The 13,677-nt window shown below is 37.0% G+C and overlaps 3 protein-coding genes and 1 long non-coding RNA gene across 9 annotated transcripts; 1 reads left to right on the top strand and 3 right to left on the bottom strand.

The window, feature by feature from the left end:
- Positions 1 to 38: 38 nt before the first annotated feature.
- LOC145232541 (uncharacterized) lies at positions 39 to 2,906 on the bottom strand. The gene has a single exon (XM_080097173.1). The coding sequence runs from the start codon at positions 1,469 to 1,471 to the stop codon at positions 41 to 43; it is 1,431 nt and encodes a 476-aa protein (XP_079953299.1). The 5' UTR covers positions 1,472 to 2,906; the 3' UTR covers positions 39 to 40.
- A 36-nt stretch (positions 2,907 to 2,942) lies between these two features.
- Positions 2,943 to 13,337, bottom strand: LOC145232543 (aromatic-L-amino-acid decarboxylase-like). Its single transcript, XM_080097181.1, has 12 exons — positions 13,172 to 13,337; positions 12,506 to 12,714; positions 12,208 to 12,328; positions 11,661 to 11,819; positions 11,080 to 11,198; positions 10,816 to 10,882; positions 10,630 to 10,724; positions 10,506 to 10,573; positions 10,321 to 10,411; positions 10,126 to 10,245; positions 3,617 to 3,718; positions 2,943 to 3,230 (listed from the first exon to the last, which is right to left on the bottom strand). The coding sequence occupies exons 1-12, from the start codon at positions 13,335 to 13,337 to the stop codon at positions 3,018 to 3,020; spliced, it is 1,530 nt and encodes a 509-aa protein (XP_079953307.1). The 3' UTR covers positions 2,943 to 3,017.
- LOC145232542 (uncharacterized) lies at positions 4,286 to 9,837 on the top strand. 6 transcript variants are annotated; one of them, XM_080097175.1, is made up of 5 exons: positions 4,286 to 5,535; positions 5,603 to 6,075; positions 6,145 to 6,325; positions 8,087 to 8,196; positions 8,258 to 8,474. In XM_080097175.1, the coding sequence occupies exons 1-5, from the start codon at positions 5,409 to 5,411 to the stop codon at positions 8,303 to 8,305; spliced, it is 939 nt and encodes a 312-aa protein (XP_079953301.1). In that variant the 5' UTR covers positions 4,286 to 5,408; the 3' UTR covers positions 8,306 to 8,474. The 6 variants fall into 6 exon arrangements, with proteins under 6 accessions (XP_079953301.1, XP_079953303.1, XP_079953305.1 ...); XM_080097177.1 differs by lacking the exon at positions 8,087 to 8,196; XM_080097179.1 differs by lacking the exons at positions 8,087 to 8,196; positions 8,258 to 8,474 and adding an exon at positions 9,675 to 9,837 and having other exon boundaries at positions 4,287 to 5,535.
- LOC145232544 (uncharacterized) lies at positions 8,413 to 9,551 on the bottom strand. Its single transcript, XR_013860910.1, has 2 exons — positions 9,161 to 9,551; positions 8,413 to 8,608 (listed from the first exon to the last, which is right to left on the bottom strand). It is a non-coding gene; the product is annotated as an uncharacterized LOC145232544 (long non-coding RNA).
- Positions 13,338 to 13,677: the final 340 nt, after the last annotated feature.

The raw sequence follows: 13,677 nt of genomic DNA, 5'->3' as shown, positions 1-13,677 counted from the left end.
TGGCCTCAGTAACAAATCCATACAGAATGGACTTGGGCAGTCATTGAAAGATGTCAACTAGGAATTGGGAGTAGTCCAGCTGGGACTCACAGCTCAAAGATTGAAAAACCATCAAAGCATTTGACATGCTTGTAGCAAGAGAACGAATACCTTCATTGTCCCCAGTCGTAATCGGTGGACCGTTGGTCAACTGTTTGACATGTGCATTTACTACCAAGTCCATGCGCCCAAAGTTATCTCTTAGAAACTGTCGGGCAGTAGCAAGACCCAACTCAGGTGGGCTCTTGGCACAACATCCATGAACAACATCATAGGCTTTGTCTTTGCACATGTCCACAAGGCACTGAAGCTGTACAGCAGGATCAGGAAAATGCTTTGTGATCATCTCATCAAATCTCTTCATAAAGTTGTGGTAATGCATTGGATTCCCATGGAACTTTGGGAGCTCCCTTTTGGGCAGTGTGAATCCATGCAGCACGATTTTAGTACTCTCCACCAAATCCGTTATGGCCTTTCCATAATGAATGTCATCCTTGGTGAAGCTCTCGTCTGAGTGACAAGGTTTGTAGTTGGAGACCGGCCCCATAGAAGGACTGTGAGTCTCATGCTTTATGTCAGTCTGTGGACATACAGGTAGGTATGGGCTGGCAGAAACATTTGGCTGTGCTGCTGGATGAGCGACAGAATATTCAGGCTGTGACAGCTTTGCTGTGGCTAGAGGGGTAAAACCAGAACTGGTCTGCATTTCACCAGGCATGGGACTGTCCATCGTAGCTAGGTCATTGGCAGTCTGCTGTAGATGAGCAGACCTTTCCATCCTGGTAGCATCTATCTGATTTAGTGGGGGCATATCCAACCTGTATTCATGACTAGAATCACAGGATCCCACTGGTTCAGCCTCGAGTACAACCAGGTCAACCTCATGCTTCTTGCACTGCACTTTCAACTGTGCATTGTAAGATTTTTGTCGATGGTCCCTTTTTGCCTTGGCCAAGATTGCCTCAGCCCTTTCCTCTTCCCGTTTTCTTCGAGCTGCTGCCTGTTCCATTTTTCTTCTGATTGCTCTCTTCTCTGCATCAGCTTCTTCCCTTCTCAATGCTGCCTCTTCCAATTTTCTTTTGGCTATTGCCTCTCCTTCGGCTCTCACCAGGGCATCATGAACAGCATCAGCCGATGCTTGGAGGGTTAATTGTGCCTTCCGCATTTTTAGCTTGCTTTCTAGCTGGGCACGCCGCACTTCCCTCAGTGAGAGTGTAGTGCTTCTGCTTGGTATTGAAGAAGAAGAGCAGTATGATTTCAAACTAGCCTTGGAATGATGTGAGTGGTGTGAAGATCTTGAACTTGTTCTACTACAACGATGTGAACTGGATTTAGAAGACAAACTTGGCCCAGTTGTGCGATGTGAGCTTTTTGAATGTCCACCAGTAGAACCCAATTCACGAGAGGATGTGCTAGAATTTGATCCAGGCATTGTATTTGCAACACCACTAATGTCAGACAACAGATTTCAAACACCTTTTCTTATTAGAAAGGGGTCTGGCTTCTTCAGAAATGATGTGACGTCCAAAAATTTGAGGACTAGTCACGGCCTAAGCTCACTTTAGGCAAACCTAGGCTAATGTCTTCGTTGGTACCATCATCAGGTACAATGAGTCAGTAATTCACAACTGCCCTCTAGACTGCATAAACTGTGGTTTCCAGTGTTATATTATGGCGATGAAGGTGCAAGAACAGTGCACAAATGACAACAAATACAGTTCGTATCCAAGGTCCAAAACAGTTCAATTGCGCCACTTTAGATGACAAGACTGAACAGAATAGAGGAAACTGAGACATTTGAAACAGTTAAGCAGTTGAGCAGTTGAGATTTCTGAAGTTCACAGTACCTAGGTGTTTGACATTATGGTGTTGGCTTTATCGTCTAAACCAGCGGTTCCCAAACTGGGGCCTGCGGACCTTTGGGGGTCCGTGAAGCAATTTTGCGGGGTCCCCAAAAGGGTTGACGTGCCTCTATAGTCTTATTTGGCGTCAATTTGTGTCACTGAATAGGTTTAAATCAAAGTACAATTAGAGATCCACTGCCTCCATTACTATACAATAGATAGCCTTTATTGCATGACAACTACCAAGAATGCAATTGTTTGCGCACTATCGTAATGTTTTCTGTCTTGTTCTTGTCTGTGATGTCACAAACCGTCTTTGGATCGTTGTTATGTGTAATTTTGCATAACTAATAAGCTAAAATTCTGTAAATCAACTTTCGTATTGCTAAAATACACCTTCAGGCTTAAGGTCCGCGAGTCCTCGATATAATGGCAAAGTGACCGTTTCGAAAAAACAATGAAAAAGTTTGAAAACCACTAAGTTAGAAAGTTGTTACATTAAAAAGAATCGTGACTGCACTAGTGTACTAGAAGAAACAATGGTTTTGCATTTTTCCTATAGCATTCTTTGATTTTTATAGGGCGCGAAATATCAAAATAATGGCAAAGGGTCCACCAGGCAAAATTTTTAGAAAAGTTTGGGAACCGCTGGTCTAAACATTCAAACAACAATAACAAACGAAAAGTTACTAGAAACACTTCACATAGCTACACATTAACATAGTTGTAAACTTGCTGACATTAGGTTAACACATAAACAATTAAACTAAGCCGATTCTAACTGATTACTGCACTAAGACAAAGAAACTGCACTTTTAGAACAAGGTGTGGCTAAGTCCAAGCACATTTTAGTCACATGACACATTTAGAAGTTAGGATTGGCCCAAAACTAACAAAGACAATGCACTTGGGAATAGACGTAACGCATGGTTGCACTTGGGAAAGGAAATATAGAAATCATATTTTAATATTGTGAATTTGTCCGTAACATAAAGTAAAATATCACTGACTGTCAGAACTTTTGGCTTAAGATCGAAACTATTACAAACTACGGTAAAAAGTCAAAGTAACAATTACATATAACCTAAAAATTGCAATTGCATATTTTTACTCTTCTGGGACTAATGAGCAACATTATTCGTTATCTGTAGAAATATTGGCTGCCAGCAATTTTTCAGATATTTCTCGTACAACTCCCCAGCACTCATCCAGTTTGGCTGTACTGCAGTTGGGCGCTCCGGTCACGATTCGAATGAAAAACTTTCCGTTAATACTGGATGGAGTGACAAAGAATCTTCTATCGGCGTTTATTGCGTCAAACAGCTTTCGATTTATTTCATTAGTTTTCTAAAAATGTTTTAAAATACATTAGAACGCAAACCTATTTTAAATGTTTGGGTACAACAAATTTAACTTTGAAAACAAACTTGTTTCCCCGAAACGCATTTTTTACTTTTTAAAAGCCTCTACACATGGACAAAAACGTATCATCACAGGCTAGAAAACGAAATTTAACTGTTTTTAGTTAGTAAGTTGCTCTGAATTGTTTAATATTTGACTATAAAATATGAAGCAGGAAATAGTTTGGTGTTAACTCAAAGATTTTAAGGCCAACTATATTTCTTATACATTAGATTTACAAATAGGCACGCCTATTAGCACACAGCCTAAATCTTTGTTAGACATACATAAGCTAAAATCTAAAAGGCCCTGTTAGGAGGAAACATTCTAACCTCATCGTTCAATCTGTCTTTCTTCAGACGAATACAAACAAGACCAAGGGTAACAGGAAACAAGATTTTAAATCGTTTGTCTTTTTCCACCAAACCCTTGACCCAATCAAAAATTATCCCCGTTTATATAAAAGTCTTGTAACTTATGTGCGGCATATCTACGATTTCTGACATTGCCATGCATATGCCATATTTGTTTTGTCTGGTAAAAGTCTGGTGAAGGGCATATAATCCTGAGGTAGATATACCACGTCTAATACTTAGGTAATCATGTTTGACTTATAATTTATTCTTATAACGGCAGGGAGCATTTTGAATGGACTTTGCACATTCTTTATCTTAATTTAACGGGATTAAAACAATTTTGCAGTGTTTAACTAGTTCCAATCCGAAATTTGGATTTAACAAAATTTGATAAAAAATAATTTTGTTTGATTTGTTCCGAGGTTTAATATAAATTATTGCAGGATAAATTCGTTGTACTTTGTTTTGCATTTTTTGTGATGTAGCATTGTGTGATTTCTGCATAGCTGTGGATTTGAATTCTAACGTGCCGGATTTAGCATATTGCGCAATTGTTTGTCGTCGCACGTTGCGCTCACGTGACTCTGTGACTGCTGTTTTTTGTATCTCTAAAGTAATCGCTTTCAGGCTCAATATTTTGTTTCAAATCAAAACAAAAACGAGTTTGAATTGTTTTACTGGAACTGTTGAAAATCTTAAAAGTGAGTAAACCCTTTTGTAGAAGTAAAATGAAAAATGTGATGCTCGGTAAATACTTTGGGGAAGAATCATTGTCATCCATGAGAGAAGTTCCCTTGTCTTATTCTGTTGTTATTAAGGGAAATACCATGTCTGACTTCCTAGTGATTGTTTTTGTTGTGTTTTTGACATAGTTATTGCAGATTTTAACATTTATTTTGTTGTACACTAGTATGCAAAAGTAGAACTTTTTTACAAACCCAATTAATGCTAACTGTGGGGATACAAACAAGTTCTAATTGGTGCATTGATTACCATGTATTGCCCATTTTCAACATACCAAAAATATCCTTTGTTTTACTACATAGAGATGACTTGGTAGCTATAGTATTGCTTCATATGACATAATGATTTTTGGTGTTTTGCAGGCAAGTGGTTCAACAGTGAAAAAATTTGGGGTCTGGTATACTTTCATGACCCAACGTCATAACTACGTCCTGCCTGTACATACATCAATGACCTTTACATATGATCAACTACGTCATAGTACGGATACGTCACGCACATAATGACGTCACTGTGACGTCACACATTTTCCCTATCGCCCGACGAAAATTTCACACTTTACGAAATACACATCGCAGAAAGTTGAAAATTGGTGTGTGACGTCATCAAGGCTTTGAATGACGTCATGCAAAAAATTACGTCAATCGGGTCACGCTAACTACATCTATTCAAAGTCTAAACTTACTCGCTAATGCAAAACACCTCTCGCTCGCCAAAGACCTGCGCTTTCTCACTTAGGTACAATGACAAACAATTTTTAAAGTGTGTGGACGGCTGCGGTAACCATAATAACAAGTTTTCATATTATTACAAAGTTGTATATTACTTCAATGTCATGTTTTGATAGTAAAAATGTGTATGTTAATTTTATGTGATGTACACTGTTATAAAATTCCAACAGGTTCGGATGAGCTGTGAGTTTTTAACTGTGACGTCATAATGCCTTAGGGAAGTCGGTGGGTGAAAGTTAAATCCCTTGTAAATATTTAGTAACGGCTCAACAGACATAGTGCCACGCAGATGGATGGTTGGGTATTCTCAGTGTAAATGGCCGCCTGACTCAAATGCAGATATTAAAGCTTTAGCCAAAATTGAAGTTGAACCTGAGGAGGACTGGAAAGAACACAGTTGTGTGATTCTTTGTGAATCTAGTATGTAGTAATATGGTATTTACAAAAACATCCATATTTAAATGAAAAATGTATCTTATTTTTTAAGATAGCTACCAAAAATGTAAGGAAAAGAGTTATACTACTGCAATCTTAAGTGAGACATCAGCAGATGAGGATTTTACCCCACCTCCTCTTGTAAGAGCAGACAGTCGAAGTATTTACAAACGGCAGCAGCTCAAAATGATAATTGCATCAGAAAGCATAAAAGGTTTTTGGACATTAAAGGCTTTACATAGTTTGCTGCAGTTAAAACTGTTTTCTTTGTGTTATCAGAAAAGTCCTCAAAAAGTTTTTCTCCAATCCAAGCATAAAAAATATCGAAGTGATGATTTAGTGTATGAGATCCGAAGTGGCTATGCTTTCATAGGAAAACAACTTCATGTTTTAAATGAAAAACTTGATCGACTTTGGTATTGGAATGTTACAATGAGCAGTAACTCTAGCACTTCAACTAAACTTTGGAAAATAGAACCTGCCTGTACAGAGGAAGAGCTGGAGGAAAATTTAAAGCAATCTCTGGTACAGTATTACTGTGTTAAGTTAATTGTCATGGAGACTATAGAAAATGATTAACCTTTTTATAAACAGAATCCAAAGTTGTTGGCACAGCAAGTGGAGGTGAAGTGTCTTAGATCAACCTTTCGCAACTTTTTGAAAGTATTCATGGCCAAAAACTTAGCAATACAATTTTCTTGGTCTGGAATGGGAAGAAGCCGTCAACAAGTGAAACAAGCGTTTAAAAGCCACCAACTCTACACAATTTTTCAAGGTAAATTTGTCTAAACGAGGAGTTTCTTGTTCTGAATACTTTTAAAATGTAATTGCATTGTTATTGAGTTCCAAGGTAGTTTTATCATTTGCAGTTGAAAGTGTTGATTGGTGTTTTTAAGTAGTACAAGATATACTGAGTATTAACAAGTTTTCAGATATTTTAGTTCAGTGTGGTCCAACTTTATTTTGTTGCGGGCCATTTAAAATCGTTAACTTACTACGCGGGCCAAGGTTTAAATTTTTGCAGGAAAAACCTTTTTCTGGGCCAACTCTAGGGTAACTATACACCTTTTTTTACCTATAGATAAGTTTATTTTTATACTTTATAGTTATTTACTTAGTAGAAGCTGTCAAAAATATTCAGTTTCCACTCTAGCGCAGAAATGCCCCTGAACGGTTTGGAGAAGCAGAACCCTTTATTACATAACAATGCCTTGTCATGCGTCACAATAGGAGATTTTATAGCATTTAGTGTGCGTTAATCCTGATATATTAAAAACATTGAATTACTGAAGACAAAACTTATAGTTGTCATTAAAATGTTGGGACTTTCGCGGGCCAACAAAATTATCTCGCGGGCCTGCAGTTGGACCACGCTGTTTTAGTTATTACTTAATGCAGGGGTGGGCAACCTTTGTTACTGTAGGGCCAATTATAAATGTCAAAATTGGATCGCGGGCCGCACATGTGCACAACACAAAGTGATTTTGCTTTGTTTCTTACCAAATATGCTTAACTACAAGTATAATTCGTATTTGATTCTATCCACATTTTGCCAGATCGCAGAAAACTAGCACCGGGCGCATTAATCAGCTCAAAAATATGTAATAATTTGACTCTGCCAGTACTTTTGAAATCCAAGCGTCTCTGCGGGCCGCACAACATTTGATGAAGGGCCGCAGGTTGCCCGCCCCTGACTTGATGTATAAATCCATTTGAAATGGCATGTCAATTTCCAGGTTTTGTTTAAACCATTTTTTAGTGTAAAAATTTCAATATATTGTGCTTTTAATGCAATAAATGTTGCTCTTTTAATTGCCTTTATGATATCTCTTTGAAAAACATTACTTTTTAGATGTTCTACCATAGAGCACTTAATACTAGAGAGGTAACTGGTTGCTCACTCAAGCGTGAAATCAGTCAAAACTTTTCTTGTTTAGCCAAAAATATATATTTTTTAAAACAATAAGGTAATAAATACCTTTATTCTTTGGCATAAAGTTCTAGTTTTGCAAAAAAGTAAACAAGTAAAGAATTACGGCACCTTTTTGTTCGATCAACCTCTGCAGATTGGTCACGCTTGGATGAAGCGTTGCCACGTGACCATTCTAAGTTGTTTTTGCTGGCAATTGCATAGGACATTTTAAGCTTTTCTCAAAGTTTGTTCTAATAAATAAAAAGCGAACACCCCGCTACTTATTTTATTGGATACAAAACACACCTTAAGATGAGTACAGAAGAAGTAACATGCCTAGAGAAGGAAATTAACCTGATTGTCATCGAAATAGACCAAGAGACCAGGGCTACCAGTGCAGAATGTCCAGTTTATCCTATTGCTTCCACAACTGATGTATCACCTCAAGACGTGGACAAAATTTATCTATGGCTGCAAAAATGGCAAAAAATGTAATGATAGATGTGCCAGACGTTCGTACTGATGTCAGCAGACTATATATCTAATCAACTACAGATAAATTTTTACTTAATCCCAAACCAGAATTGATGTACAAAAAATATGAACCTGTTTGCCAAAATGCAGGTGAAGTTTTTGGAATGCAACAATTTGTCCACCATTTTTACTGTGACCAATTCGCAACACATATGTGCATGGGGGACCCATTCGTTTTGTGTCAAGAAAACGAGAAAATGGTTTGTGCCAAGTTGTCCACCTGGAAATTTTATCATACTTCTTTGCCAAAATGCTATTCAGGATACATTTCTACTTGCACCATGGAGTTTGGACAATCAAGTTTCATAAATTTTTCAATTCAACAAAAAGGTCACTGGAAAAGTCAACATGAAGATATTTTTGTCTGCAACTTATTGGACACCTTTATAAAACTGTCTTAAAAAAAGAAGAAAAACTTGTGCTCAAATAGTGTATATTTTTGGTGGCAATGAATACAAGCAAAATAACAAGTACTGCATATCAAAAGCGAAATGATTTGTTTTCTATCTTCTTGTTCAGTTTGAATTCCCTTCTTTGAAAACCTTTACTACATACATTTTGTTCAAGTGTCATCAATCAACTTGAAATATAATAGGTTTGTTCTGGTGCACTCTACAAAAAAAAACTATGTTTATTATGTAAATAACTTTGGTTGGAACTCCATATTTTTGTTCATTCCATTAGCTTTAAAGCTTAACTGTAAATGTCATAACATTAGTACCTGCAAACAAATGTCAGTTGTTTGAAGATATTAGTACAGTAATGTTATACTAGGCTTGCGTTTGTAATTTGCTTGGGTTTAATAGGATTCTGAAAGACCATACAGTTTTAGCATGTCATAGAGAAAAATGTGTCTCCTTTTTGAGTCTTGGAAGTAAATACAGTGTGGATGTTACACCGCCACCTGTCTCCAGTTATGCCATCATAGTTTAAATCACAAGAAGCTCATATAAAAAAATTCATTAGGGAAACTTTTGTATGGCAATTTTAGAAAAGTACTAAAATTCAGTGAAATAAAAAAGATAGAACCGTCTTGCCACTAATTTCTATATCCAGCGTCTTTATAATTGTGGTAGGTGTTTGGATCATATTTGCTGAGAAACTTACTTACAGCTACACATGGTTCAGTTGGCATATAAAACAAAAGAAAAAACCACAACATACCTCTTCAAGGGTTACAGAAGTAGAAACGGTTTCTGTGAAAACATCAGCCTTGACATAATTGGGACAAATTTCGGACCAGAATTTACCAATTGCAAAACTTTGTCTTGGAAAATACAATAATTAGGTCACTACCAAGTGATTTTTATGTACATCTATATTGAAAGAAGCGGAACTCACGCTTCAGTATGTTACAATTTTAGTGGCTACCCTGTATGCCGGCAATGTCTTGTCACCAGCTTTAGCCATCATGATCATTTTTTTCCAGCTCGTGGTGTTATAATACACATAACAGACATAAATCACCCTGACAAGTTAGTTTTACGACAATCAAGGACATACAAGTGCCCTTTCAAGATCACTACTAACAACTTTTCGCTTTAAAATTGCAGTGTGCATTGCTGGAAATCGGCGATCTTACCCGGGTCATCCAAGCGTGACCGATCTGCCGATATTTCGGAGTGTCGCCTCTAGTATTAGTGCTCTATGGTTCTACACAACACTTGTTGTCATAAAGGTGCCAACAGAGAGGAAATAGCCAACGCAATAAAACGAGTGTTCAACAGAGTGGCTGATTGGGATGGCGGGAGGCAGCAACGCCTGAAATCTACAGAACAAGCCTGAAGGAACACCTAATGGTCGTTTCATTGTGCTTATTCGTTGGAATAAAAGAGAATTTCTTACAACAACGTGGTATTTATTCATAAGGTTAACTCAGATTATGTACTTTTCAAGTAATTTCTGACTTAAATCAAGTCTGGCATTGGGAAGTGCCTTGTTAGAACAAGCTAGGTTCTTACATACAAAGTAGCACAAGGGCCATAACTGGCCGTGGTTGCATTTGAAACATATATGCCGAACATATACGTCAGGGCTATGCATGGGTTTAGCATATGGCCCAAGTCTTTTGACGAGGGAAAACGAACATAAGTTGCAGAAGGGCCCTACATAAATTTTTGCTTGGGGAAGTGTTGTGCCTCTGCAACACCTCTTCTAATGTGACTTCGAAGTCCTTTCAAACCAACCATACGCAACACGAACCAAAGCTTAATGGCACGGAATTTTCGTCCGGTTGGAATTTGCCAATGCTGAAACATAGTTTTTTTTTCATGTTCAATTTGCAGAACAAAATATTAAGTAGTTTGTCATGTTAAAAAATATACCATGTAATCAATTGCCCCATTCTTCTCCTTGTGTCGCAGATATAAAGGATCCACGTTCATTGCATTTATGGCATCAAAACTGTCTTTGAACCTAAGAGTAAAAAAACTGTCTTTATGTATATTGTTGTTTTTTAGTCAAGCCTTGTGGGTCACAGGCATAAATTTATGTTTGAAAAAATGCTCACCATAAAGCTGCACAGTCAAAGTTTACCATCAGCCACTTGTGCGGGTTAACACTGAATGAAGTCGCATACTGAAAATACAACCATAAATTAATACCAGCGTATACTTTTTTTATAAAGCCCGCACTTGTATTCCTTGAGCAATATACCGAAATTCTGGACAGAGAAGAGCGCTCCCTGCATAAGCTGCGTCGATATGAAGCCATATTCCTTCCCTTTCGCCTAATTTAACAACAAAAACACCTGACAGGTTAAAAATACCAGGTCCCGTAATACTTGTTTTGAAATAAAGTGAGCGAAACTGAAAACGTACATATAGGACCGATTTCTAACAAATTGTCGTACGTGCAGCAAGCAGTTGTTCCGATTGTCGCACAAACCTAAAAGTAACAGGATAGTGTGTATATTCCGAATACATGCAAAGCAGAAAATAAAATGTTTTACATAAAGAGCCAAAAATCCCAACAAAATCGACAAGCTTACACAACTTTTCAGAGAAAGTATATTTTCCGAAAAGCTTTGGCATCGAAAGTTTCAGAAAATGAATGCGTATATATGGTACGCAAATGCATCTTACGTATAACGGTATTCTTCCGTCCCTTTTGTCTTTCTCTATCGCATCCAAAAGTGTTTTCCCTCTTAATGAACCCACCTCGTCTGCTTCTAGAAGTCTCGTATCAATTAATGCCATTTTTCCTGACAACAATTAATTTGTGTATGTGTAGTTTGGTTATCCCAACAGTTTTCTGATAAACTCTTTCCAAACAGTCTGATTAATAGGAAATCAAATAAAAGACTCTATTAGAGTTACTATTTAAATGAATTGAATAAAAGTACTTTTAAGATACTTAATTAGGTTGTATTATTTTAAAGTTGGGCTAGTACAGTTTCCTTGAACGTGAGGCAAAAAAGGTGTTAGCAGCATTTTAAAACAGAAAATTTTCAAATTATTTTCGTGACTTCAGTACGATTAGAAATGAGTACATAAGGAACCTGAATACCCGCTCTCTCTTACATTAGATTGTTTTAAAGTTGGATTGATACAATTTCCTCAAACTTGCGTCCAAAAAGGTTTTAGCAGCGTTTTGAGACGGAAAATTTTGAAATTACTTTCGTGACTTCAGCACGATTTGGATGGAGGGTATAAGTAGAGAATACCTGCTATCTCTACGGACGAATGACTGATGTTTGAGGAATATGCTACAAAACGCTTGTTGATGTCGTGATAGGATTGTTGTGGATCAATAGACAACTGTTTGCGAATTTCTTTACTTCTAGCACTTAGCATGGTCACTAAAGCTGCCTCACTCGTTGTTCCTAAAATAAACAAAAAACAACTTTGAAGCAATGCATACTTTCCTATCGGGTCAGCCCTGAAGCATTCATGCAGACCAGTGATCACGGCATATACTCATCGATAAATCATAGTACGCCAGGTCGATTGAACGCGTTGTACAGAATCAAAGAAGCGAAACCCAGCTTTAACTTCAACAAAAACCATTGTTTCTGTATTTATGAACACATATGATTATACTTGGCTACATACTACAAACCTATTGAATACTAAATAGTCATTTCTAGCCCAACATTCTAGAAGTCACTGAATATTTTTACGTTTTAAAGTGAATAAAGAACAGAAATTAAACTTTTAAAACCACAACCAATTAAAAGTTTCTGAAGACTTATATTGTGAAATGCAAGTAACCTTGAATTACTCCTCCTCCTGGGCCCGTTCCATTGTGAAGAAAAAACTCGGGAAGGTTCAGAGCTTTGGCCAACCAATCCATCATAACTGTCTCCAGTTCAGTACATGACGGGGATGAAGCCTGTGCGCATCTTATGTTGTGAAGTTATATATCAGAGTCATCATAACAAACGCAACTTTAAACACAATTTTGACTCAATTGGCAGTAATGCCCTACTATATAAGCACAAATACAGCGCAGAAAATGTTAGTTATTATCAGGTGTGATATATTAAACAACACATTAATCAACACCCACCCATGAAAAGCCAATGCAAGTGACAGCACTTGACAGCATATCACCTAGCACAGCTGGGTAGCTGGAAGCAGCCGGGAAAAAAGCCATGAAGCCTGATGAACTCCAATGAGTCATTCCTTTCATTATTACTTTTTCGATGTCTGAAAATACTTTTGGCCAATTCTCTGCTTCCTCTGGAGCTTGGTCAGGTAAAAGCGGTCTCATAAAACCTAAAGTGGAAGCCGTTTGCAAATTAAATACAAAGATGTGATGATGATTCCTTTAAAAAGTTTGTCGGGTCGTGTGGAAAAGTGCCGCAAACGAGTCGTATTTGAGCTGATATAAAAAATCGGTAAGTTACTCCAAAGCATTGCCAATATTAAAACTTCCCGATTAGGCCTATCATACCTTATTTATTATAAACCGCCCTCGATAGTTAGCCGCACAAAAGATGGAGTAAAAAAAACTAAAAGATATCACATAAAATAAAAACGATATCATATTGCTTAAAGAAGAAAAGTATAAAGTCAAGCAACTTACCTAAACATTAGCATAAGTTTTAAAAATGCACACCAAAGTGACCAAAAGCGACTAACGTTGTACAAGTGAAAACCAAAAATGTCGCTATTCAAGTTAAAAAACATGTACCATTTGTGTATATTGAAAGATATATATTGGCTTTTTTACCTGGTTTAACATCAGGATAAGTCTGGCGATTGGCAACGGTTGTATTATAATCGATAATCCTATCAACCAACTCATGAGCCGCCCTTCGAAAATCTTCATGTTCTATGCCATATCGTGGGCAGGAATCGGTTTCTGGATTGTTGTCTATTCCATTTGTAAGACTCATCTTTGCAAAATCTTTCATTTGACTAGGGAAAAGACAATTTAAAAATGTCTTTAATAAAAAAAATCAAATATATTTTTCGCAATTTTTTGAGTGTCAAATCTCTGCAGACAAAGAAGGTCTAATAATTACTACTTACCAATCAGTTGAATTAAGTGTCATTTTAATTTTTGGTTTCACAGAAATTAAGTAATCAGGTTGAATACAAAGAGATATCAAAATCATATGGCTCATTAGTACACTAATTTATTAGATTGACCTTTGTGCTAATTTCAGTTTAAATTAAAGTTCAACCATTTTAGCCAAGCAAAATTTTAGCTCCAAATGCATATAACCATTTACA

This window comes from Phallusia mammillata, chromosome 6 (genome assembly GCF_965637545.1).
Source record: "Phallusia mammillata chromosome 6, kaPhaMamm4.hap1.1, whole genome shotgun sequence".
Lineage (NCBI taxonomy): Eukaryota > Metazoa > Chordata > Ascidiacea > Phlebobranchia > Ascidiidae > Phallusia > Phallusia mammillata.
This window is presented reverse-complemented; position numbering and strand designations above follow the sequence as displayed.

Coding starts and splice junctions, on each gene's coding strand:
- LOC145232541 (XM_080097173.1), bottom strand. CDS start 1,471: ATGCCTGGATCAAATTCTAGCACATCCTCTCGTGAATTGGGTTCTACT.
- LOC145232542 (XM_080097175.1), top strand. CDS start 5,409: ATGGTTGGGTATTCTCAGTGTAAATGGCCGCCTGACTCAAATGCAGAT. Junction 5,536..5,602: donor TGTGATTCTTTGTGAATCTA/GTATGTAGTAAT, acceptor TTATTTTTTAAG/ATAGCTACCAAAAATGTAAG. Junction 6,326..8,086: donor ACTCTACACAATTTTTCAAG/GTAAATTTGTCT, acceptor GCCAAAATGCAG/GTGAAGTTTTTGGAATGCAA.
- LOC145232543 (XM_080097181.1), bottom strand. CDS start 13,337: ATGAGTCTTACAAATGGAATAGACAACAATCCAGAAACCGATTCCTGC. Junction 10,725..10,815: donor GTTAGAAATCGGTCCTATAT/GTACGTTTTCAG, acceptor TTGTTAAATTAG/GCGAAAGGGAAGGAATATGG. Junction 10,246..10,320: donor ATGGGGCAATTGATTACATG/GTATATTTTTTA, acceptor ACTATGTTTCAG/CATTGGCAAATTCCAACCGG.